Source organism: Lathamus discolor, chromosome 17 (assembly GCF_037157495.1).
Source record: "Lathamus discolor isolate bLatDis1 chromosome 17, bLatDis1.hap1, whole genome shotgun sequence".
Lineage (NCBI taxonomy): Eukaryota > Metazoa > Chordata > Aves > Psittaciformes > Psittacidae > Lathamus > Lathamus discolor.
This window is the reverse complement of record NC_088900.1, coordinates 1,380,057-1,405,633: the sequence shown is the minus strand read 5'-3', so window position 1 is coordinate 1,405,633 and position 25,577 is coordinate 1,380,057. Positions and strand designations below refer to the sequence as shown.

Genomic DNA, 25,577 nt, shown 5'->3' with positions numbered 1-25,577 from the left:
GCCATAAACCAGTTTGTCAGCACCAGTCAATAAAACACAAGCAACAGGAGGTGGTGATGACAGTCAGTGTCCCTTGCCTTCCACACTCCACCCGAGGGGTGCATCTTCATCCTTGCTCTGAATACACATCCCTGCCCCAAAGCCTCAAGGTGAGCATAGCCACACTCATCTCAATACATGGAGCAGCGGTCTAAGAACTGCATAATGGACTTTAGGGGGCATTTAGGGGAGACGGTTGGAATCACCCACAAATATCAGCTGTGACACAGCACCAGCACCTACATGATGTCCAAGAGGGACATCCTTCCTGCCACCTAACTTCAACCACCCTGAGACAAGGAGGAGAGGAGGATCTGATGCTGTATTAGGTGGACCACCCACCTCAGGGCAAATCCTACAGTGTGGAAGAGCTTCATAGATGAGATGCAGCAAGCTGAAGGCGCTTGGAAAGCAGAGGTATGATAAAGTCTGTCTTCAAAGGAGGTTGGTGGCTTTTCTTTCTTTCCTGTGTGGGTTTCTTTTAAGGCTGCCCAATACAAAGGAAAACCCCACAGCTGGTAAAAGGAAACTTTTCTCATCACCTTTCCCATCATACTCTTAGCAAATTCTGCCCTGGGAAACCTTCACATTTGATGTCCCCATACTGCCTGTTCAAAGAAGAGACATCCCTGGGAGCACAGGGAGGTGACGCCGGCTCAGCCACCAAGGGCTGACAGCAGCAAAATGGGAAGTGCCAGAGCTGGATCAGATCTGTCGGAGTTATCCAGGCTCTCATCCAGCTGGGACAGGCCTGTTCCCTTGCCATATTTTCCAGCGCTCTCTCAAGTCAAGTTTTAAATAGCTCAGATGATGGAGTGGACTGCGTAAGCTTCAAGATCTTTCCAACAGTAAATGCAAAATCATTTACTCCCTAATGGAACATCTCAGCTTTTGCCCACTTCCACCTCTCCTCGCCTTCCAACCTAATAGACCATATTCCTTTACCCCCATCCTTCTATAGCACCCTTTGGCAAACACCAAGCCAGCCAGGAGACCCAGGGAGGAAGGAGCAGCAGCGACATGGGGAGATCAAACCCTTTCATAGACTGATAGAATCAATCAGGTTGGTTTAAGCACTTCCAGTCCAACCATTCCCCAGCCCTGCCAAGGCCACCACTAACCCATGGCACTGAGGGTGTGTGGACACTTGCAGGGTCGGTGACTCCAGCACTGCCCTGGGCAGCCTGTTCCAATGCCTGAGCACCCTTTGGGGAAGGAATTGCTCCTCTCATTGCCCAGCCACAAGGTAAATTACTTGGGTACCTTCTCGCACCAACAACAGGGAACACATCAAGATATTACTCAGGCTGATTAAGACCCACCAAGAAACCCATCTGACCAAGCACACTGGCTGAAACCACACTTGGTTGTTCTCCTTCTTTCCTTCTTTTTCCTCCCCTTAACCTTCTGCCCAGAAAATGCCTCACCATCCCTTTTCATCACTCATCATTCCTATCAGCCTCCCAGGAAGCACTCTGGGGCCACTTGACCATTAACAGGCCACTAAATGTGAGGTGGAGGAGGTTGTATTAATATCTAGTAAGAGTGATAGATGATGTGAACCTGCTCAGGCACTTCAACTCAGGTACTCGTGTCAGGTACCGGAGCTAATTTCAACTAATAATAATAAACAATAATACCACCACCAGCAGCCTTCCTTTTGCAAGTCAATTGATTCCTCAGCAGGAATGCCATCTTGACAGATTTATTTGGATGGAGTTGTCTAATTGAATCCAGTGCTTGTTTCCCTTCACATCATGACCTTTCCTGCCTGTGAAATAAATGCCATTTGGAAGCTTAGTCCTCAGCAGCAAACTGAGCCCCTCCAGGGCTATGGGATGGCTGCTTGGTGCTTCCATTTGCCAACACCACCCTCTCAAAAGAGGCCTCTGCAAAGGCCTGGGTGCTCTGCTGATATTTCTTTTCCACTTCCATGTTCAAAGGTGTTATACACAGAAAATAACATATGGGGGGTTTGAAGGAAGAACAACCAAATGTTCTTGCTGTTTGGGATGATTTTATCTTCTTCCTATTCACATCCTTAGTGTTCATTGCACTGAGGCTTCTTCCAGGTTAATGGAAGAAGCTTTGCTCCCAGCTCTGTGATGATACTGCAGTAAGATGTACAACCCAGCAGAGACTTGGTCTTCAACCAACAGCAGCCCATCATCACTACATTCAGATGTACAATCCCCTTTCTTTCACCTTCCACTAGAGTAGGTTGTTCCAAGCCCCATCCAGCCTGGCCTTGAACAATGCCAGGCATGGGGCATTTACCACTTCTTTGCGCAGCCTGTTCCAGCACCTCACCACCCTCACATAGAAGAATTTCGTCCTTGTATCCAACCTGAATATCATCACCACGTTCAGATGTACCACCCCCTTTCCTTACTCCAGCAGAGACAGAGGCTTCAACCACCCACCACCACGTCCTTCCAGCACATCCCAGGGATGCTCTGCCGTGCCAGACATGAGCCAACGCTTCCCATAAATTTCACAAGAGTGAGGATCAAAGATGAAAAAGAGCTACTCCATGTCCCTCGCAGACAAAGGCACCGAGTGAGAGGCGCCAGGAGAGGTCCTGGGGAGAAGAGTTGCAGCTGCATCTTTTATAATGATATCAATCAATATTAAAAATGGATGGGCTGCTCAATTTTTAAAGCGTCTTCAATTAATCTTTAAACACAACTATTTTGCTTAAACTAAAGCCTGAGACTGATATTTCCATCTGGTCCCCCGGGTTCGTGCCAGGTACCTCAGATAGGTCTACAAAGTAAATAATAGTCATCCAGCACAGTTCCCTAGAAGTACAAAAAAAGGGGGGGGGGGGGGGGGGGAAGGCAGAATCTGCTCCTAAATTCATTATTAACTTAGCAGCAAGAATGTCTTTACCTGTGCAGTATGAGAGGTCCTATCAACAACATTAAAATAGTGAAATCCACTGGGTTTAGGCTAGATAACGGACACAGCTGCTACACTTGGAGATCAGAAGGGGTACAGAAGAGAGGGATGGGGGCAAAGGGAAGCTATGGGGCCATCACAGAGTTGGACTGAACCCACCTGAACATAGACACATAGAATCCCAGACTGGTTTGTGTAGGAAAGGACCTTAAAGCTCCTCCAGTTCCAACCCCTGCCATTGGCAGGGACACCTTCCACTGGAGCAGCTTGCTCCAAGCCCCTGTGTCCAACCTGGCCTTGAGCACTGCCAGGGATGGGGCAGCCACAGCTTCTCTGGGCACCCTGTGCCAGCGCCTCAGCACCCTCACAGGGAGGAACTTCCTTATATCCAACTTGAACTTCCCCTGTTTCAGTTTAAACCCATCCTTCTTTGTCCTATTGCTACAGTCCCTGATGAAGAGCCCCTCTCCAGCATCCAAATGGAAATCCAAATGGAAAGGACCCTCTCCAAACGTGCCTAAACCCACTCAGGAGGCTTCCTGGTGGCCGTGTCTCTAATGTATTCAGGGGAACGTAGCATTTGTGACAGCGAGACTTCTGCCTCACTTGCCATTTCATGTTAAGAGGCTTGTACAGGCAGCGGCGTTTAAAGAGTAATGACTGTTTTCATGGTAAATGCTCTGTTAAATAACCCGGGATTACTGTGGTGGGTTATTGCATATATAAAATGGCATTTCAAAAGAAATAATAATTGTTTTAGAGCTAATTGGTGTTTTGCACCGGCTCCGTGCATGGAATGGTGAGCTGGTGGAGGGAAGGCAGCAAGGAAGCAGGGAGGCTTCGACCAGGAACTCCCTAGAGCCAAGCAACGGAGAAGATTCAACCCATGTCCTGGCAGTCCTGGGATTTGATGATCTTAAAGGTCTTTTCCAACTTGGTTCTAATACAGAATCATGGAATGGTGTGGGCTGGAAAGGACTTTAAGCTCATCCAGCTCCAGCACCCTGCCGTGGGCAGGGACACCTCACACTAGGCCATGTTGCCCAAGGCTCTGTCCAGGTCTTGAACACTGCCAGGGACCAAGCATTTACCATTTCTATGCACTTCACAATGCAAAAGGCCAGGGCAAAATCCCATTGCAGCCACCAGCAGGCACCTTTGCACCCCAAATCAGTGTGCACCCACCGCTACCCAGCTGAGGAGCATCCCTTGGCCATGCGTAGTCAATGAGACACCGTTGCCAGCAGCATACCCACCTCTGCCCTTCAGTTTTCCTCTTCTCACCCCCCCAGTACTGGTGGGTTGCCCACATGGCGGCGCTTCAGAGCCACCAAAGGCTCCCCGAGGGATGACAAGTCCTCCCTCCCCTGTCCCCAAGTGTTATCTCAGCCGAGAGCCGAGGAGAGCCGCCCTAGTTCTAGGATGAATCACGGGGTGAGCAATGAGACGCCCGAGGGAGCTGTGAGCATTCCGAAAGGGATTTGGATGGCTCAGCTCCTTCCCCTCGCCCACCTCCCCAAGGACACAGCTCTGGGATGGTTCCTCTCACCACCAGCATCCCTCTGCACACAAGCACAAAACCTGCATGACGGCAAGAGCTCAAACTCCCTCTTTATGCCCCTTGCAGTCTGCAGACACTTCAGTCTGAACTCAAAGAGCCAAGAACTCATTCCTGCCTTTCAAACCCAAAGCCTTTGAGCTCCTCTGACAGCAGCTGACCCTTGTCTAGAGACTCGCAGGGCACTCAAGCAGTCAGAAGCACCAGGCAGGACCTGAAGCTTTACAGAGGCAGTGACTTTTGGGATGTGAAGTTAATCACACAAGTGAGCATCTGTGTTGCTGGAAGGGAGAGCGGGGGCCATCAGAGAGTGCACTTCAAAGCCTGAGCGATCTAAGATCTCCATGTCCAGACATGAGCCCAGTGCCACCGCACTTAAATCACAGGGTGAGAGCAGGGGGCTCTTAGGATGCCCCGAGAGGGGACCGGCTGGCTCACTGGGGTTCATGCCCCCCCAACCAGGCAGTTGATTAACCCCAAAGAGTCCTCAGCATCCCTCCTCTATGTACCACAAAGCACCTCGCAACAGTTTCTAATAAACCTGTAGTGCAGAGGCCAAAAGCCACCAGCTCTGATTCAGCACAAGAAAGGAGAGGAGATGAAAGCTATCACAGTGCCCCAGACCCACAATGCAGCAAGAGGTGGGCAAAAGGAAAACCTTGAAGGGACGAGGTTTGCGAAGGTCCCCACTCCTCCAGCATGGGAAGGATGGCATGACACTAATGGCACTGTGAAATCTAAGGGAAAACAGCTGGACCAGGATTGTTCAGTAGCTTTGAAGCTGTTCCTCACCCTTCAAAGTCACTCCCACACTGGTCTTTACCAAGACAACTGCCTCATGTAGTCACTTGGCGTCTGCCCCAAACCCAGCAGCTTCAGGCTTGGCCAAACTCGCCCTTTCTTGCCACCTTCAAAGACAAGTTTGACCTGATGGATTAGGAGATTGCCCCTCACTTCATGGGGAGGTGACACACGCCCCATGATGTTACATCCCATGCGGTGGTGGCTGAAGGTAGCTCTGTGTGCTCTGACAGAATGAGTAACACCACTGGCTGCGCACAGAGCAGCTATAAAACAAGATACAGAAGATGCTGAGGCCAAAACCATCTCACCTTCACTTGCTCCCAACCGCATCCACTGGAAAAGCAACGTGTCCACAGCAACTTTAAAGGACAGGGCAACTCTCCGCTCTTTTCATCTTCAGAGGGAGCCTTTTCCAGGTCCTAAGGCTCTGTCTCAACCCTGTCCCTTCCTGGACCCCAGGAGGACATTGCCTTCATGGGTTACATCTCCATTGCATGTCAAACACTGTCTCTGTCCCTTCAGCATCCGTCTCCACAGTATCCAAGTGCCTCAGATGACTAGCAAAGTCCCTTTGTGTGTTTTCCCAACCCTTGGCTGCACAAGTACCATTTAATCAAGCTCAGTAATGAAGCCAGAAAGGAGCCAGAACAGGCTGCGCAGCCACGGGCAGGATAAGCACAGCCTTTGAATGAGAGAGGATCGCACACTCACCAGCACAGCCCAACGGATCATAGAATGGTTTGGGTTGGAAGAGACCTTAAAGCTCATCCAGTTCCAACCCCATGCACAGGTAGGGACATGTTCCATTAGAGCTGGCTGCTCCAAGGAAGGCATTTGGGATGCACAGCTTCCCTAACTTGCCCTGGTGCAAATAACAACAGATTACCTTTATTCCTTGGAAAATCAAGTTCAGGAGCCTGCTTGGAGAGACAAGACATTAAAATCACCATAAACTACACTGAGCTGAGACTATCTCTTTGTTAGTGCCTGTCCCAGCCTCCCGGCCCTACTAGAGTATGAATAATGATAATCCCTCCCTCAGCATCACAATGGAACACTTGCTTGCTACTAAAACTTACTTAAAATTCATACCTACATTGGGAGATTACCCAGGAAACTCTAATTACTTATCAAAAGCAACGATGATGTTTTAAGGAGAGGGAGTGCCCATAAATACAGAGCCATAAATAAAGCACTACTTGGTAGCACGGATTAATTTGTATTTAATTGCTAGAAATTGCTATCAGTTACTAAACATTCCTTGCAGAATAGGCAAATTCTTTTAAGAACCATTTCAATTGCTAATGGAAAGTCTTTTTTCTTTACTATTATTATTTTTCCCTTCCTTCTTTCCCATCCCAGCTCCAAGTGCAGGAAACATCCATCCCAGCTCTGTGCTTTGCAGGGGTGGGCTTTCTAGGGGGTAGAGAAAGACCCCTAAAGAACCAAAGAGCTGCTCAGGCTTCAAGAGGCCTTTGATAAAACCCTGAAGTTGGTGGTGAGAAACCTGTCCTGACATAACAAGGATAGAGATTGCCTGCAAAGGACTGAAAGAGCTGGAAGTTGCATATCCATCATGCACCCAGGGAGAGAAACACCTCCCATGGAGCACCCTTTTGCTATTCCAGACTCTGCGGTTGTGTAACTCCTCTCCATAGCATTGACCCTGCCCTCCATCCTAGAGGATGCTCCTGTGGCAGGAGGTGAGCTGTGCAGCATGTTCCAAACAGCCCTGGTATTGCTTCCTCCTCCTTTCGCGGTGTTCTCTGCTTTGCTGTTGGCACAACATCCCATCAGCACAGTTAATTACATCCACGCTGAGTGTGAAGGACAGGCTGATGCTTGCAAAGAGCCGGAGGCTGTGCAATCCATCCCGCTGCTCTCGCACAACAGCTTCCACCTTTGCTGACAAACTGCAGCACAGCACTTCCCAAGGGAGCTTTTCCACTCAGCACCAGGCTTCGGGGCTGCTCTGAGCCTCGCATCCCTCCCGCCTCCACCCAGCATCCCTAATTTGAGGTCAAACAGATGGCCACAAGCATCTCCATGACCCTCATTGCCCAAATAGAGACTCTCCAAAGGTTAGCTTATAGCCCAAAACGCAGAAGGAATGGTTGCAACCTGGTCTAGTGAGAGGTGCCCCTGCACACGGGACACCATGGAACAAGTTGGTCTTAAGGTTCTTTCCAACCCAAAGCATTCTATGATAGCTGTGGGCAGAGCTCTGCTTTCAGATAAAGCACCAGGCTCAGGAAGCCTCCCCAAAGATCATCCTCTGAGGCAGAGGAACAATTATATCCATGGGTGAGGGGGGATTGGAAGCAGGGAAGGGTACTGGAAAGAGCTGCTTGGGTAAAGAGAGACCTGGGGTCTCTGGGCCTGTCAATTCACCACCAAGACATCACTCCATCCCCCCTGGACCAGGCTGCCAGTCACAGGGAAGCATGTGCCAGCCATGACAAGCAAAGCAAACGACACACACATCTCCTGCTTACAATAACAGCCCTTCCGTGTCTAATCCATCATATTCAAGGCAGATCTCTTCCCCTGAAGTGTTGTCAATGAGGATTTCATTTAGTGCTAATTAGGCAAATATTGCATGTTAAACACCCATTGATTATTAAGAGACAGTAAGTGTGGGTTAGCTCTGCAGTGTGCGCGGACACGCTGTATTATAGCTGGGATGAGGCTGGTAAATGTCTTGCTGTTCCTAATCATCAGATAGTAATTAACATCCAAGAACTTGTAACTTGGTTTATCATTATAGATTTAGGAAGGCACTAACAGTACTGTATGCTAATTGAATAGCAATTGATTATTTAAGGCATAAAAAGATTTAGCAGCTAGGTAATAGATAGACACAGCTGTTAAACTTTAGTAACCATCACACAGTGCACTCCTGTAGTATGAATGAAAGTGATGCTCCTGAAGGTCACTTTAAGATGGGGTTTTCCAATGTGCAAGCCCCTAGCTGAGGATCAGAGGCCAAAGTGTGGGGATTTGGATCAAAAGCCAGGAAATTTGGAGTTCCTGCTTTTTAACAGAAGCGATCCAAGCTCCGAACTAAGGGATGTGCCCATGGCCATAGTGAGAGGCGGTGGCAGAGCCCAAGGTGCTCCTAAACTTCCCATCCAACACTTTGCTTCCCTCTCAATAGTGCAACTACCCGGAAACAACTTTCTAATTCCCTGCCAGAAAAGAAGCTTTCAGACCCAAGCCTGGCACCTCCTGGCATCAGACCAGGCAGGGCAGCCTCATCCAAAATCCTGACTGGAAAAGACACACACAACACTGAAGCCTGAAGTGATCTCCCTCTAAATAACTGGAAGGAATCAATAGATGTCAAGCAGCCCATCCCGATCATGGTGTCCACTGCCTCTGCGCCCCAGGACATCCCCGTGCTCCATGGATAGGGCCCGAGCCCATGCCCAGAGCCAGCTATTTGGGAAGGTTGGGAAGACCGGGCTCTTTCCCACGTGGGAGGAAAAAGAAAGATGAGAGAGTGAAGCCCTGCGTCTGAAAGGGAAAAGATAAATGGCTTCTGAAGGGAAATAACCTGCTGGACTCAGTGGGTTTGGCAGCACCCTGCTAAGTGCAGATGAGACTTGAAAACCAGCTGCAAGCTCAGCAATCGCAGCACAAAGCATGAGTTTCAGAGAGTGAGGCCAAGCAGATGCTTCCCAGAATGAGCCCACAGCCAGGATCATGCGGTCCTGGCCACCCTCAATGCTCCTGGCTTGGGGCAGTGGCCTCAGAGAGGGATGGATTCAGCTGGGAGCCAGCATCACTGACCTAGCATCAGGGCATTGCCCAGAGGGATGCGGCTGCAGCTCGGTCCCTGCTCCCGGTCACACAGGTGGCTGCTGAAAAGGTGGTGAAGGTGAGAAGGCACCACACATCCTCACCAGGTGTAGCTACAATAGGAAGAGCCAGCACCTTTAGCAAAGGGAGCTAATTCCCTCTGATGGGCTGTGCCCAGCACTGATTTATTAGGCAATAAAAGCAAAAGCAAGGCAAATGCTCCAAGTGCACCTCTGAGAGTCTGCAGCCTCGGTCAGAGAGTCTGGGCAGGCCCCAGCTGCCTCTTAACACCTTCTCTTGTGCATAGCAGGGGTGCCCGGGGACCAGGGAAGGGGTTGGTGCACTCTGCTGGGGGGCTGGAGCATGACATCCCCTGCAAGAAGGGGAGGAAAGCCCTGCTGCAGCCAACAACCACACCAAAAGGCAGCAGGATGAAGCCAGCAGCCACCCATTGCCTGGAAGGAAAACCGACCCAACCTTACAGAGCAGAGAATGTCATAGAATGGGTTGATTCTATGGAACCTTAAAGGGACCTTAAACCTCCTCCAGTTCCAACCCCCTGTCATGGGCAGGGACACATTCCACTAGAGCAGGTTGCTCCAAGCCCCATCCAACCTGGCTTTGAACACTGCCAGGGATGGGGCACATAATGAGACATCATGAAGCACATTGCTACTTCAGAAACCCTCTAAGTCCTCGATGCCATCCCAAAACACCAGCCCTGCAGCATGATGCTGCTATGAACCCACACACCAGGAATCCTATGTGAGATTTAGGACATAAAGGATGTCACTCAGCCCTTGGTACCATCCAGAAGGGCATCATCAGCCACCTGCAGCCTCAAACTACTGCAAGGACAGCTTTTCCTACCTGCTGAGCATAGAGTTCGTATTGGGCTGGGTCTCATAAGCAGTGAAGCACCTTACAAGGACCAGTCCGTTTCCTTCCAGCCTGCTCCCAGACAGTGGTTCCCACCTGAGGTTTCCTATCAGCTCACTACAGCCTTGCCTGGGTCACTGACAGAGGCACCTTCTGCTTCCTCCTTGTCACACAGAGGATACTGGAGTAGTCTGACACAATTCCTCTGTGATCAATCCTTCTGCTGGCTGTGGTACAGCTTCCTGTCCTTCCCTTGCTCCAGGGCTTTCTCAGGATGGAAGGTGAGCAATCTAGGAGTTTCTCCTCCCTTTTCCACATTAGACACTATGTTTGTCCTTTCCCAGTGGTCTGGAGCATCCCCTGCCCTCTCAGATGAGCTGAAGCAGTCCTGACACCGCTCCAGCCAGTTCTCTACAGATCCGAGCATCGTCCCAGGCAATTTCTATGGGAACAGCAGCAAGAGCAGACTGGAGGAGGAGCAGAGAGCAAGAAAACCCCCCTCTTCAAGAGTTCTGCAGTGGAGTTTACCTGTGCTGCAGCAGGCAACAAAGAGAAACGTCAAAAGCAATGAGACAAGGCAGGGGAGGCATCGCAGCAGATAAAGGATTCTTCAGGTATGAGAAAAACCAGCTTTGGAAACCTCGCGGAAGTGACTTCAAAGTCTCCAGAGGATCTCAATTGAGAGTCTGTCACTTGGTGTCAGGATAACTTTCTGGACAGCTCTCAGAGCTTGTTAAGCTCTTGCTTGGGCTGCATTTGAGCTCTGGTGGCAGTGCTGTCTGCAAGCACAAGCACTGAGACATGCATCGGGTACGCACAGCTTTGCCGTTCTCCCTCCAGCATCCCCCACCATGACCGGCGGCAATGGGCATGGGGAACTCAGTTTGAGTTGCTCTGGTGTCCTCAACATCAGAGGGACATGGAGCTGTTGGAGCAAGTCCAGAGGAGGCCACAGGGATGATCAGGAGCTGGAGGACTCAGAGGAGTTTCTGGGTTCAGAATGGGAAATGCAGGACAAGATGCAGCAGCCTGGGTAATGCAGGTCGTCAAACCAGATGGGTCTAATAGTGTCTCGGCATCACAGTCTACAGCTCTGAGAAGAAATTACCTGCTTCCCCCACAGCAATCACTTCATCCAGAGCCCTGCAGGACTCCCACTGTTCCCACTAGCCCGAATCCTTGACTTTAATTAAGTCCAAGCAGTCTTCTCCCAAGGAGAAGGGAGGAGAGGGTGACTCAGGCAGCGATGGGACCAGCGGTGGAATTATCCTCCAGTTACAAACATTAATTAAAACCAGACCTCCCCCCAGTTTAAAAATAGGAAAAAGCCAAACGAATCAATTCCATGTAAAGGAATATGTAGGGATAGGGAGCAAGAGGAGGGAGGGTGACAGAGAGAGAGAGAGACAGGATGCAAACTGAATGCTAAGAGCTTTCCACCGTAGCTGCAATAAGCCCCAGGCCTGGCTGCTTCCACCAGTTACCTCGAGTCTCCTCGGAAATGGGCTCAGTCTACCTGCTGCTGCATCACAGCAACTCCTGTGATCACACAAAGGCCTTGAGATCTCAGCTTTAGCTGCCTTGATTGAATTAAATGCAATGCCACTGTGAAGCAGGCTCTTAATTTAAGGTGTAAGCATAGAGGCTTTCTCTTCTCCTACCGGCACTCATCCTCTTTCTGCAATGATGAGTTGTTCATGGGTTATGCTCTTTAAGAAAGAGGGAAAAAAGTCATCTGATAAAGTGGGTTATAAAACCCATGGCGGTAATAAACGGAGAGCAAAGAGCCTGATGCAAAGCCAGCAGAGAAGGCAGAAGCCGCTGTGGGGATGCAATAGCTGAAGTGTGATTAATACATGACCATGGGTGACAGGGAGAGAGCAGCGCAGGATGCCACTCGCTGCACTGAACCAGTGATGTGGGGGGAAATGGAGAGCAGAGGGGATCTCACCCAGGCAGAGGGGAAGGTGTTGATGAGGGATGATGAGTAGTTGGTTCTCCAGTGTCAAAGCTGAGGGAGGAGACGTGCCTGGTGCCAAGCAGAATCATGGAATCATAGGATCAACCAGGCTGGAAAAGACCTGAAAGATCATCAAGACCAACCGCTTCCCAGCACTGCCAAAGCCACCATTAATCCAAGGCACTGAGGGCCTCATCTACACGGTGTGTGAACACTTGCAGGGACGGTGCCTGCAGCCCTGCCCTGGGCAGCCTGTTCCAATGCCTGAGCACCCTCTGGGGCAGGAATTGTTCCTCAGCTCCATCTAAACCTGCCCTGGGGCAGCTTGAGGCCGTTTCCTCTTGTCCCATCCCTTGTTCCCTGGGAGCAGGCTCCATCCTCCTGTCAGGCACTTGTAGGGAGCCATCAGGTCCCCCCTGAGCCTTCTCTTCTCCAGACTGAACCCCTCAGGTCCTCAGCCGTTCCCCATCACACTTGTGCTCCAGGCTCTGCACCAAGATTACCATCCCCTGACCAACAGCTGCAGGAAAAAGTCATCTGTGCCTGGGTTCCTGTTCAAGAAAGAGTTGGGGAAAGCTCAGCACCCAGAGACATGGCAGAAAAGGGCTTAGAGTGGAAGAAAAGATGAAGAGAGATGTTGTTCTCTTCACCCCGGTACCCTCAGCTCCTACCCACAGCCTGAAAAACTCCGGATATGTCAGTCCGAGACAGATCTGCAAGAACCAACACGACCACAGACTCATCCTCCTTCCACAAATCCCACTCATCCTCCTTCCTAGGCACTCTCTGTAAAATGGGGCTAACAGCAGGATGCTCCTATGGCTCTTGCAAGAGGGATGTGTTACAAGGAGGTGCCCCGGGAGCAGATACCATTTCTTTTTATCAGCCTTCATTATTATCACATTACTGTTATCCCTGCTTAGGTGCCCAGGAAGCATTCCTGGCTTTTCTTGCCTCTCCATGGGAGCAGGGCAGCCTGATGGCAAATGCCCATGAGAATTACAGCCGGGTTCTCCGGCACAGACACGGCTATCGGCTCCTTTTTATGAGCCTTCATTGTTATTACCACCTATTTCTTTTTACATTCCTGCCAAAATACCAAACATTAATCTCCCTTGCTCCCTGCAGGGAAAACATGGGTAATTGGATTTATATGGGTTAGGAATTTGTTAGATTTTTATATATATACACACACAAACAGGCACACATACAGAAAAAACATCCCAAATAGGAGGCAGGGGGATGCACTGCCCCAGCGGGACTGGCCCTGGGGCTTGGGTACCAGCTGGATGAAGCGCAGCATCCCTGCATCTCAGCCCCACGTCGACTGCTGCGCTTTGATTTAGGAACTCATCCCACAGCACTGAACTTCACACAGTGGGAGTTAACCAGTCGTGGGGTTCGCTTTGGTTCATCCTCCCAGCATTCTCTTTTTACTCACCCTGTTTCCCCACTCTCCCTTCTCCCTCTTTCTCCCTCCTGCCCTCCCATCCCTCTTCTCTCCAGCTCCAGCCAGGAGGTGATGCCACACACATGAAGCAGCAGCAAGATGCTCTATGAGATGGCTCCTTGGCTTTCCCCACCCTGAACTCCGCTGCACTGGAGCTGGCACAAAGCACAGCATCAGCACAATTTACTCATCTGATCCTCCACCACAACAGTTGTTGTTCTCATTATCCTCCCCCATCCACGGAGTAGCAGACTTGGAGACCCATTTGTATCCCGAGGAACAAGTGCATCAAGAGAGTATAGTCATGGAAACAACTCGTTTGAAGCAAATCTTGGGATAGATACAGTCATCGGAAAACAGAAGTGAGTATTTTGCACTCAAGAACCAATCTCGAAGGGTTTCTGTCTGTCAGGGAAGACAAGACCTACGCAGCAAATCAAACCTGTAGTAAACAACCCATTCCAGGCTAAAAATTGTTGGCAGGGCTGTGGGGGAATTATTTTGCTCATTGAAAAAGAAGAAATCAACCCAGCACATCCTCACCCTTAAAAGCTGCTCGCAAGGACAAACGAAATGATAGTCACTGAATGAGATACCCCTTATGAACTGCCTGCTCGGCTGCAGTATCTAAAGATTATCACTTAAAACAATATGTCCAGCTGATGTAAAAAGCATCCACGGTATAGGGCTGAGAAACACAAGGAGGAGGCAAACTGTGAGAGCAGTCGAAGGAACAGAGGAACTCTTTGGGAACCAGGAATGTGAAAGACAGCCGCTGCGCCCCGGCTTCATTTTGCAGCGTTAACACCTAATCCTTTTCTAGAAACAAAGACCCTGAGCTCCTGGAGAAGTGCGTGTGATCCAGGGGAAGGACAGCTATTACTGCCTGCAATCCCAGGGAGTTTATTATGCCTGCAAAAAGATCTCGTGTACCCTATAGAGAAAGGATTACTCACAGTTCAGTCTCATCCCCTGGAGCTGAGCATCACCACTCGGAGCTATTTCTGGCGAGTGGAGCTCAGAAACTTAGTATGGGGGTTGGCTTTCTGCTGGGCAAAAAGACCAGCAGCAAAAGGTGAATGCCCCAAAGTCAGCCCCATATCTGCTCCTTGCACAACACAACTGCACTCTTGAGCAGGGAGAACCTGTCCCTATGCAACCCTACACAAACCAGCAAGCCCCAGATGGAGACTCAGATTCGTCTCATAGCAAGGGCACCAGGAGTTCAAGCACAGCATCCCAGACTGGTCTGGGTTCAAAAGGACCTTACAGCTCATCCAGTTCCATGGGCAGGGACCCCTTCCACTGGACCAGGTTGCTCCAAGCTCCTGTGTCCAACCTGGCCTTGAGCACTGCCAGGGATGGGGCAGCCACAGCTTCTCTGGGCACCCTGTGCCAGCGCCTCAGCACCCTCACAGGGAAGAGCTTCTGCCTAAGAGCTCATCTCAGTCTCCCCTCGGGCAGGTTCAAGCCATTCCCTTTGGCCTGCCCCTACAGGCCCTTGTCCAAAGCCCCTCTCCAGGTTTTGTGTAGCCTGGAACCTGCTCTAAGGTCTCCCCTGAGTCTTCTCTTCATTCACATCCAGCAGCATCAATCATGATGCCAGCCAGGCCAACAGCGTGGCACAGGGCTGCTCCAACCCCACCGAGGTGGGAAAGGACCACGACATGGAGAGGATGGGCACCAACTGCATGGTCTCAACATCACCACTCACTTTCATGCACCAGGTTGGGGTGGAGGGAACCTTTCCACAACCCTCTCAACCTTTTCTCTCCAACCACCCTTCGAACGGCTGCACCGCTAAAGTGAAATTAGTGGGCATTGTAATTATAACTATCAGGAGCAGATAAGACAAGTTAAATACCAGCTACCTAGGGAGAAATTATTATGCCAGCCAGGAGGATCCAAATGCCAGAATCCATGGCTGTAATTTCCCTGAGTCGCCAATTACAGCTCCACCACGCAGCGAGTTCTACCTTGGAAACAGCAGGTATATATTTAGCTGCTCCAGAAAACTTTTGGGGGGAAGGAGAAGGAGGAAAGGCCAGTGACGGAGCAAGTCCTCACTAATCTGCTCTTCACTAATCCCCATGCTTTTAGCATCTGCACACAAAAAGCAGCGACTCTCTTCCCACTTCCCAGCAAGGATTTAACAGCGGAGAGACGGGGCTGCATTACCGCGTCTTTTCTATGCTGGTTGCACCGGTGAGTGTCACAACCCCTGTTTAACAGGTAGGAAAACTCGAGGGCTGGCGGTTTGACCGAGCAAGAAGGGGGAGGAAATCTCATTTCCCAGCTTCCCAAACCTGTGGTTAGAGCCTGTGGTCCTGCTCCTGCTGGTTCTACTTTACACAGGCCTCATCATGTGCTGGGAAATCAAAGTGCAGTAGATTATTACACCTCCTCCCCGACCCCCCCCCCAAAAAAAAAAAAGAGCAGAATTGTCAGAAATAATTAAAACTATAATTGCAAAAATAAATGGAAGAGTGGCATCCTTATTCCAGCTTCTTAGTTTTAATTGGAATTGTTCTCATAGTCACTAATTGACAAAGCAGAGCCAGGAGCAAAGTCTTGGATGAAAATGAGCAAAGCCACCCTGGTTGCCTGGTCTCCTTGGACAAGCAATGGGGAGGCCAGAAGTGAACATAAAGGTAGAGGGTGATTTGACTTGAAAATCTGCCTTTAAATGCAGGGGAAAAGCCTCTCTGTATTATTTATCTTAGATAAAAGCTTAGTTATACACGCCTTAGATGTACAATCTTAGCACCATCTATGAAAGCTCATTACTTCTCATCCCCCTCCTCTGATCAAACCGGTGCTGTTGGCTCCATTTTACACATGGGGAAACTGAGGCAGAGAGCAAGAAAGGCCTTCTCAAGTCCTTGTGTCCCCACACTGAGAGCCAAGGAGCCAACTCAGCACATCCCATCACGCAGCTACTCCCTCCAACCACTGCATCGCTCTCTTTGCCTTAAAAATAAAGCTCCAATATTTCTTAAACACAGATAAAACTATAAAGCCTTGAAATTTGGAGCAGCTGCTGGTTTATGTCTTTATGAACTGTACTGATGCCTGTTATAAAAGGTTGGCTTGCTGGCGGCACAAGGAATACGATCCCATTTACTCCACATCCCCCATTTCAGCATCAAGATGTGGTACCCATGGTTCAGCCGTTGCCTGCATCGCCCTTAGCTCTGACAACAGCAGTGCTGGTGCTTCCAGCACTGCAAAGCAGTTGGGAGAAAACATAATCCAAGGTTTCTAGCTAGGATCAACCCATTGGGAATTAGTGACCATGCTGGGGACCTGCCAGCGATGCCCCTGCAGCATCCCAAGGGACAGATGCCTGTGGCCCTGCAAGCTGCAGGGCACGCATCCAAGAAGCATCGTGCATAGCAAGCTGAGACTCGGTGGCACTCTTCCCACAAGCAGCGACTTAATCCATGTTTCCACATCAAATCCCAGCTGGGAAATGGAAAAGAGACCTCCTCCAACCTCCAGTGTGCTCCTTGTTCTGTTCCGTGTCCCAGACTGGTGGCTAATGCGGGTTAGTGCTGCCACCTCAACATCTGCCCTTCTTCACAGCAGGTTTTGGGTTTCAGAGGCAGGTAGGAGGCAGCTCGATTTTCTCTTTAATACTACACAGAGAATTCGCAAACTGCTTCGAGTTCCCGGGAGAGGAAAGGTGCAGGACTATTATGGGAATTGTTTGTTCTTACAATAGGAAGCAGTGAATTACCAACAATCTCTGCTTAAAACAGGGGACTCATTTGCTGCTGATCTAAGCTGACCTCAAAGTCGGCTGTAAACGTAGCCTTAGCTTCTACAAGGATTCCATTGAGCCTCCCTCGGAAAAAGCGTGGAGAAGGGGAAATTGAAGTGCCCAAAATCCAATACAGGAAACCCACTAACGGCCTGAAAAGCCTCCAGGTTTCCTCCTCCATCATGCGGTTCTGCTCTCCCTCACATCCTTCTGCAGTGCCATGTGTGTGCTTAAAGAGCTCAGAGCTTCCATCAGCCCCGCTGAATCCAAGGGGGTTTACACGGCTCAGCCTGCCCTATGACCAGGTATCAGCAGGGTGGGAGAGGACCTGGCAAGTCCAATCCCTGCAGGATCGTGGCTAATTCCATGAGTGCGACAAGCTGGAATTACAGGAGCTTTTCTCCTTGGTTTGAGCCCCCCAAGTGCCGTTTTGCAATGAGGACAGCAGAGGACACCACATCTGCTCCTACTATGGGTGCGCAGACCATTTGCTGGGTGAAAACCCTATCGAGGGCCCCACACTAGACACCTACCCAAGCATCACCCGCACATGGGAAGCCCGTCCTGGGCAGTTTCCCATTCCCAGCTCTCTGTGAGGTATTTCAACCTGATGATAAATACCAGCCACATCCTTAAGAATACCACCTTTGGGCTGCTGCATACCCAGAGCAGGGGATAAGAGTGGGAGAGAAGAGCTGGACCACTGGGAAACAGCAGTGCAAGAAGAGACTGTGGGCAAATGGGAGCGGAAGGCCAGAAACCTGACTGCAGCAGGCAAAAGCTAAATTTGAGGAGGAGAAGGGATGGGGTGAGCATGGAAAAATCAGATGCCAAGGGCAGAAATGGGCAGAAAACAAGCGCTTTTGGGGCAGAGCTTCCTGTAAGTCACACCAAGAGATGCAGAGTTTCTTACAGGGAGGCTAAAATAGCTCAGTGCTCCGGAGCTGGCTGCTTCACAAACATCCCCTCTTGCAAACAGCATGGAAAAGAGGCTAAAAGCTTTAAAATATACATAAAGGAGATCCAAGTCAGCCCTCTGCTGGCAATAGGATCAGCCGGAGCTGCAGGAGCTGCCCCGGGAAGGGGCTCAGCACCCATCCTGCTCAAACCCCTATGAGCATCCCCTTGCTCAGATGGTGGGGAAAAGAGCACCAAATCCAAAGGCATCTCTCAGGGGGTTGTGCTCCCTTCTTTAACCTGCCTTGCTCACTCCAGCTCAGGTTAACCGTCATTGCAGTCAGTTATGAAAAGGACATATTCCCTCTGCAGTGCCACAGCCCCCAGTTACATGGGGTGATGACAAGCAGGGCCCTGGCTGGGAGTGGGGAACAGGGATGTGCCGGGCACAGGCAACATCCCAAAGTGTGGAAGGCACCGTGCTGGGAGACCAACACCTCTCTCACATGGAACTCGTAGAGCCTGTTCCCACCATCCCATTCTGCACTACCATTTCCCCCCCAACAAGGAGAAGCTCACCCAGCCCTCCCTGTGCATCCTCTATATTCAGGTGAGCAGAGCATCCTCTGCTCCAGGCTCATCCTTGCTCATGGAGAGCACGGCATGTACCTCATCCCCCTGCCTGGCTTTGGGAAGAGCTGCTCTCTGCTGCAGCCCTGTTCCTCCAGGTCTGAGCTCATGTCGGGGTTAGGCACTGCTCCCTAATGCAGTGAAAGCAGCAGATTAACTTCTCTAGCCTCCCTCGCTCCAAGCTCACACCCCTCAGCGCTCCATTCCCAAGTCACAGGGTCACTTTTCCACATGGATTAACCAGCTCCGGTCCTCCTGAAGCACACACAGCACAACCCAAAGCCCCAGACATGACCTGAGTCCCCATCACCCTTTGAGAAAAGGCTGGGCTGCTATCTGCTCATCTGACCACGCTTCTGTGATGCCTATTGAGAGCTGCTATCCGACACAGGCTGATGCACCATGTACACCTGTAACTCATTCAGGGAGTAAGAAAAGGATGCTCTGCTCTATTGTGCAGCAGAGAAGTGGCCCATCTGCATAGAAGCAGCCTGCGTTTCTCCCCCAGCAAACAGCGTAAGGTGAAAGCATCCATCAGAATTCATAAGATGCACCCCTGGAGTAAAAGATTGATTTGATATTAACAGATTCGTGCAGAGACTATAAAGTGATCAAGGCAGAATGCTGACACCTCGGAGGCATCGCAGCCCTGGAAACCCACTGGCAATGCAGGCTGGCATCGGTGCAAGCAGCACAGACCCCCCTTTCCCTCCCTTCCCACACAGCCACACGCACCCAGAGACAACTTTGGGAGCGGCAGGCGGCACTAACTCGCTGTCTGCCACCTAAACCCCTGTGTCAGCTCCTCGTCTGGCACCCGCAGCCCCGACGGGAGCCTGCCAGCCCCACGCTGCAGCCCGTGCCCCATCACCACGCAGCACCAGCGCATCGCTCGCCCCAAAACCACTAACACAGAGCATCCCTCAACACAATGGGACACAAACGAAGTCTCCAGGAGGTCCCAGCGCCCTCCAGGAGCCCCGCACCGCGCACAGCATCCCCCATGAGCGTTATCCAGACCCCCCTCTACAGCCCCCCAAGGCATCAATGCAGGTGCTCCTACCTGAGCGTGGCGCTCTCCCCTTGCCGCACTGTCACGTTGTCCATGGCTTTGGGGAAGGTGGCATCTCCGCTGCGCACGGGCACTCCTGCGGGCACAAGGAAGAGCAGCCTGAGACAGAGGACGACTAGGCACCTCCAGGGCAGGGCTAAGCACCCACCGACCCCCATCCTGGGCAGCAGGGACTTTTCCAACAGGCAAAAAACACACCCGACAAGGCCACCGGGAGCGAAAAGAGAAGGTGGGGGGGGGGGGGAGAGAGGAGGGACGGGGTGCGTGTGTGTGGGGAAGGAGGGGAGCAAAACCACCGGGGCTGAGCGATGAGGAGCTCCACGGAGATCAGGAGAGCCCCCGGCAAGGCAGGATGCGAGCGCTGAGCCTGCCGAGCGGCATCCGGAGGGAGTCCCCAGTATCCTTGGGTGAGGGAGGAGGACGGGAGGGCCGGAGGGGAGGAGGAGGAAGAGGAGGAGAGAAGATGCAGTGCAAGAGATGAAGGTCACAGATGTGTGCCTGCTCCAGACGCTACTTTAAGATTCAGTTGGGCACGCGCTGCTGAGATCTGGCATCAAAAGTTTATAACCCAAGGAGGAAACGTGGCTCTGGCACGAAAGGGAGGGCGGCCATAAACCCAGTCAAAACCAGAGGAGTTTGGTTGTTTGCCGGCTGCTGCTCTTTGATATGATAACGGGAAAAGGAAAACAAAGCCCCAAAACCACCCGAAAGCTCCCCAAAATGCCGGTTCTGTCGCAAGATCGAAACTTCCCCGCGGAGCTGCCGGCGATGTCCCCCCAGGCCGGGCACGGGATGCTCCTCGGCTCCCAAAAGTGGGTCTCCAGAGATGTCCCCCCCTCAGCTGAACAGCGAGGAGGAGGAGGAGGAGGAGGAGGAGGAAGGGTGTCGGGGCCGCGGCGGCGGCAGTATCCCGGCCCGGGCGGGCGGCAGCATCCCCGGGCGCGCAGGCGGACTGCCCGCGGTTGTCATGGCAGCGGCTCCATCCCTGACCGGCGATCGGGCTCCCGCACACCCCGGTAACACCCGCACGAACACACACACAGAGCGAGGCGGGCGGAGCGCGCTTCACCCGCCAGCCTTTAACCCCCGCCGCACCGCGCTCCCGCAGAGCAGCGGCACCGAGAGGCTCCACCAGCCCAAGGGACAGTCCCCCCCCTTTAACTGCTTCAAGCCCGGATGTCTTGCACAGCTCAGCACCAGGATGCTGGTCCCCTCGGCCACTCCAGGACCCTTGCTGCATCTTTCCCTGCATCCATAGAATCAATCAGATTGGAAAAGACCTTTAAGATCAAGTCCAACCGTTCCCCATCACTGCCCAGGCCACCACTAAGCCATGGCACGGGGGCCTCGTCTCCACTGTGTGTGAGCACTTGGAGGGACAGTGACTCCAGCCCTGCCCTGCGCAGCCTGTTCCAATGCCTGAGCACCCTTTGGGCAAGGAATTGTTCCTCAGCTCCATCTAAACCTGCCCTGGGGCAGCTTGAGGCTGTTTCCTCTTGTCTCATCCCTTCTTCCTCAGGAGCAGAGCCCAGCCCCTCCTGGCTCCATCCTCCTGTCAGGCAGTTGTACAGAACCATAGGTCCCCCTGAGTCTTCTCTTCTCCAGACTAAACCCGCCACATTCCTCAGCAGCTCCTCATCACACTTCCATCCACTTGTTAATGCACGGTTGAATTCAGGGATGGCTCCCCTGTGGCTGGGAGCCTGTCTGCAGGCAGGGCAGTGAGAAACAAGGTCCTGTGGCCACATATTTGCCCCACTAGATCACTGTGGAAGGGTGCTCCATGGGATCTCCCTACTCCATATCCCTGCTGTCCTCACTTCCTGACACAGACACCCCTGCACTAGGATGGTTTTCCACCCCATCACTCCAAACAGGGTAGTGTTTGACAGCAGAGCACACCAACCCCTTTCCTGGTCCCCCTGCAGTCCCGTTATGCACAAAAGGTGGTCTTGGAGACACGCGGAGACCATCATTTACCTCCTCAAACAGCAACTGAGGGCACCAAGACCTCAGTGACCATCCAGACACATCCATCTCTGCGCCTGCAAAAGGAAACCAACCTCACATTGCCACCTCCTTGTATTGTGCTGTACACTTCCTCACCCCTAAGCCAAGACAGGCATGGTCTTCAGCTGGGTGCATTCCTACTCAATATAACATGCCCCTTCCAGGAGGAATATAACAACCAGTTAAAGAGTTTATCTATTTTGGAGCCCCAAGCTCCTCCAGAGACCCAAACACAGCTTCTACAACTGATCAAGAGGCATTTGCAAGGGCTTTTCAGTGCTCTCAAGCCAAATTATCAGCATAAAAGATCCTCTCTATATGGCAGTGGGACGCAGAGACCCTAAATACACTGCTAGCCACAGGCTAGCACTGCAGAGATGTGTGCTGACTCCTGGCACCAGCTTACGGCTGCAGGCACAAGAGGGATGCTGACTGCAGCTTGGATAAATAGGACAGCCCAGGAGCAAAGGGAAGCGCAGGGAAAAGCACAGGGATGAGTTTTCCAGCTCTTCTGATAGAAAGTTGCCTTAACCCTGAATACGCAAGTCGGCTGCTTCAACACCAAGCATCCTTTTGGGGGGAAAGGATGGAGAAGAAGAACACCCCATCTCCTTCCCAATGTGTTCCCACTTTGTCACAGAGGAGCCATGTCTGCTGGCAGGGAAGGAGCAGCAAGGAGTGAGCACAAACCCATTGCAGCTCCCCACAGTGAGACAGCCTGAGCCTCCTCCAGCAGCAGGATGAGCTCCAAGGGGGAGGATGCTGCAGTGACCAGAAGCTGTGCTGGGTACAATAGTGTTCACCCCTTGAGATAGGAAGCTGTAGACATAGAGCGTGTGTAGCAGGAAGCCTGCCAGAGAGGTGTAGTTCAGCAAAGGGGAGATTTAAAGAGGAAAAAGAGCCTCTGAGGAGGCTGCAGAGATGCAGACACATGTAAAGGCAAGGTATAAACTGACAGACAGGGAGCTGAACTGGCATATATGGGGCATCCAGAAGGGGAAAGAGAAGAAAGGGAATGTTGTCCATATTTATGGAACAGAAACCTGCCTAACTGCACAACAACCTGGCACTGCTATGCAGGTGGTATGTCTCAGTGAAGCCACTTTGGGCATCCAACAGTGGGTGCAGGCAATGAAAGAGCACCCTTTCCTGACTCCGTCTTCTGGCCCACCCCATCACAGCTCTGGTTACAGCTACCTTCCAAGGGAGCACGCTGCCACCAAACGAAGGGAGCAAGCTGGGACACGGGGGAGGAAAGGGCAAAGGGAAAAAGGACTCAGAATCCAGGAGGGTACAAAATGTGGACGCAGCAGACATGAAAGCAGAGCCACTTCTATACCCAGACAGTTTGCAGACCAGAGGTTACATGGGGTGGCTTCAGATCGGGTCCATGTCTAAAAATACCAGCTAGCTGAGAGGGACTCAGAGGCTGGCACAGGCCCTGGGGGCATCAGGCATATGGCAGCGGCTGATCCTGCTCCTCAGAGTGACGTTAACAAGCCCTGACCTTCTCTCATCATCCCAGAGGCTCAGAAAGGAACTGAGATTGCAAGAACGAGTCCCTCCACCTCCCAGCCCATTGTCAATCTCCGCATTTATTAGTGGCGCGGTTTGGTCTCCATCTCCCTCCGAGGTTTCTCCCTCATTGCTCTAATCAGGAGCTTGCAAATGCCAAGAGTCCAGGCTTGGAAGTAATTAGTGAGGGACCAGAGCCCACTGTGGAGCAGGTTGGTGGCAGCGCTGCTCCAGCACCATGCCGGGATCAATGTACAGCGACACTGGGCTTTATTCTGCAGCCCCACCACTGCTCCAGGTTTATTTTCCCCGTCTTCACCCATCTCAGGGCATGCTGCGATGCTCTCAGTCCATCTCCCTTAAGATGAATGCAGTGAGGGATGGAGACTGCAACAACACCAGGACCCCACACACTTGGGTAGCGTTAACTGCTCACCCTTACCCTCTGGGACACTGCCTCTTCCTAAAGGATATCGATTCTCCCCTCGGGCAGGTTAAAGCCATTCCCCTTGTCCTGTCCCTACATCCCTTGCCCAAAGCCCCTTCTAACTCCTTTTAAACCAGAAACAGATACTCACAGCTTAGGACCTTCCCACAAGCACCCTGCCTAGGGAGAGGAACGCTATGAAGCACAGCCACTCTTCACACCAAGACAGCATCTTCTCCCGTGGTGAGCACAACCAACCACCATGCCCTTGTCAAAGTGGGAAATGCAGTCCTCAGCAGGCAAAGACAACTAATTCTTAAGGAAAATAGAATGGAAAATGGTTTTCTTCACTTTTTTGGTCCTTTTTTTCCCCTACAATGAACTTTGAGCCACTCACAACTGAAGGGGTTATTGCTGAACCCATCGAAGCAAAAACCCAGCAGAGCTGGAGGGGAAAGCAGTCCTTGGAGGACCTGGCCTTGTTTAATCAAAGAGCTAATCCTTCACCCTCCAGCGCTGGTGGAAGTTCCCAGATATCCCTCTGGAATGCCCAAAGAAGCTGTTTCAAAGCTCCTTCCTAGTCCCGGTCTGCAGAGAGCTGCTGGTGCTTCCCGAAAGCCAGGGTCTTTCAAGGCATCTCTCTCCTGGGGCATGTGAAATCTGTATTCCTGAACATCCTGGCTACGCTATCTGGCCAAGATATACATAACAACTCCATGGTGAATAGCGAGCGCTGTATCTTGTTGGTATCCTGCTACGTGCAGATGGCATCTGGGCTCGGGGCTATGAGATTTTTAACTAATATCTTTCTGCACTACTATCCCCTCCTCCCTTTTCTCCCACCTCCTCCTCCTTTCCACCTCCTCTTTCTCTCCATCTGTCCCCATCCCTTCTCTTCTCCACCTTTTCTCTTGCACACTTGCAGCTGCTAATTTTTCCCCAGTGTATTTGGCACTGCCTCCAGACACCTCTTCCCCCACAGCCCTGCTTCTTCCTTTTCCCAATTGCTGCCAAACAGTCTCCATTTCTTTACCCCATGCACGCACACCCTGGCACAGCAGCGAACCGTAGAATCATGGAATGGTTTGTGTTGAAGAGACCTTAAGGCTCATTCAGGTCCACCCCCTGCCACAGGCAGGGACCCCTTCCACTAGAGCAGCTTGCTCCAAGCCCCTGTGTCCAACCTGGCCTTGAGCACTGCCAGGGATGGGGCAGCCACAGCTTCTCTGGGCACCCTGTGCCAGCGCCTCAGCACCCCCACAGGGAAGAGCTTCCTCATATCCAACCTGAACTTCCCCTGTTTCAGTTTGACCCCATCACCCCTTGTCCTATTGCTGCAGTCCCTGATGCAGAGCCCGTCTCCAGCATCCTTGTAGCCCCTTTCAGACACTGGAAGCTGCTCTGAGGTTTCCACACAGCTTCTCTTCTCCAGGCTGAACAGCCCCAGGCTGAGCATCCTCCAGTACATTGGAATTGGGGTGCAGCAAAGCATCCCCCCATTCCCCAGACCAAAGCTTTGGGAATGCTGTTCAGAGCTGCACCGACCGCTGCAATGGCACACACACAGCTCTCCCCCTCCATCCCCCTGCCTCTCTCCAGCAGGATTTATTTCTCCCACTTAATTTTCCCAGTTGTTTTATCTTGGTTTATCTTCACACTCAATCAGGCTTCTCTGTACAAAGGGAACTTTTATTTTCTCTGCTGTTACATTTAATGCATTTTATCGCAGGAATTTAGCAAACAGAAAAACATACTGAGGTAATTGTGACAAAAAACACAGCTTATTCCTCAACCTGATCATGGCCGTGAGCTCTCCTGGGCAGAAAACACAAACTCAAGACCCATTCTCTTCACTAACATCTAACTATGGG

At 51.5% G+C, this 25,577-nt stretch overlaps 1 protein-coding gene across 4 annotated transcripts in view; it reads right to left on the bottom strand.

Annotated features, from left to right (window-relative positions):
- The window catches only part of OPCML (opioid binding protein/cell adhesion molecule like), a 283,978-nt gene that overhangs the window by 79,811 nt on the left and 178,590 nt on the right, over positions 1–25,577 (bottom strand). For 3 of the 4 annotated variants that reach the window (XM_065697247.1, XM_065697248.1, XM_065697249.1), the window contains exon 2: positions 19,746–19,830. In XM_065697247.1, coding sequence (XP_065553319.1) covers positions 19,746–19,830 — 85 coding nt within the window. Of the gene's footprint in view, positions 1–19,745; positions 19,923–25,577 lie in introns of those variants that run through there. The other variant, XM_065697246.1, reaches the window with a different exon arrangement.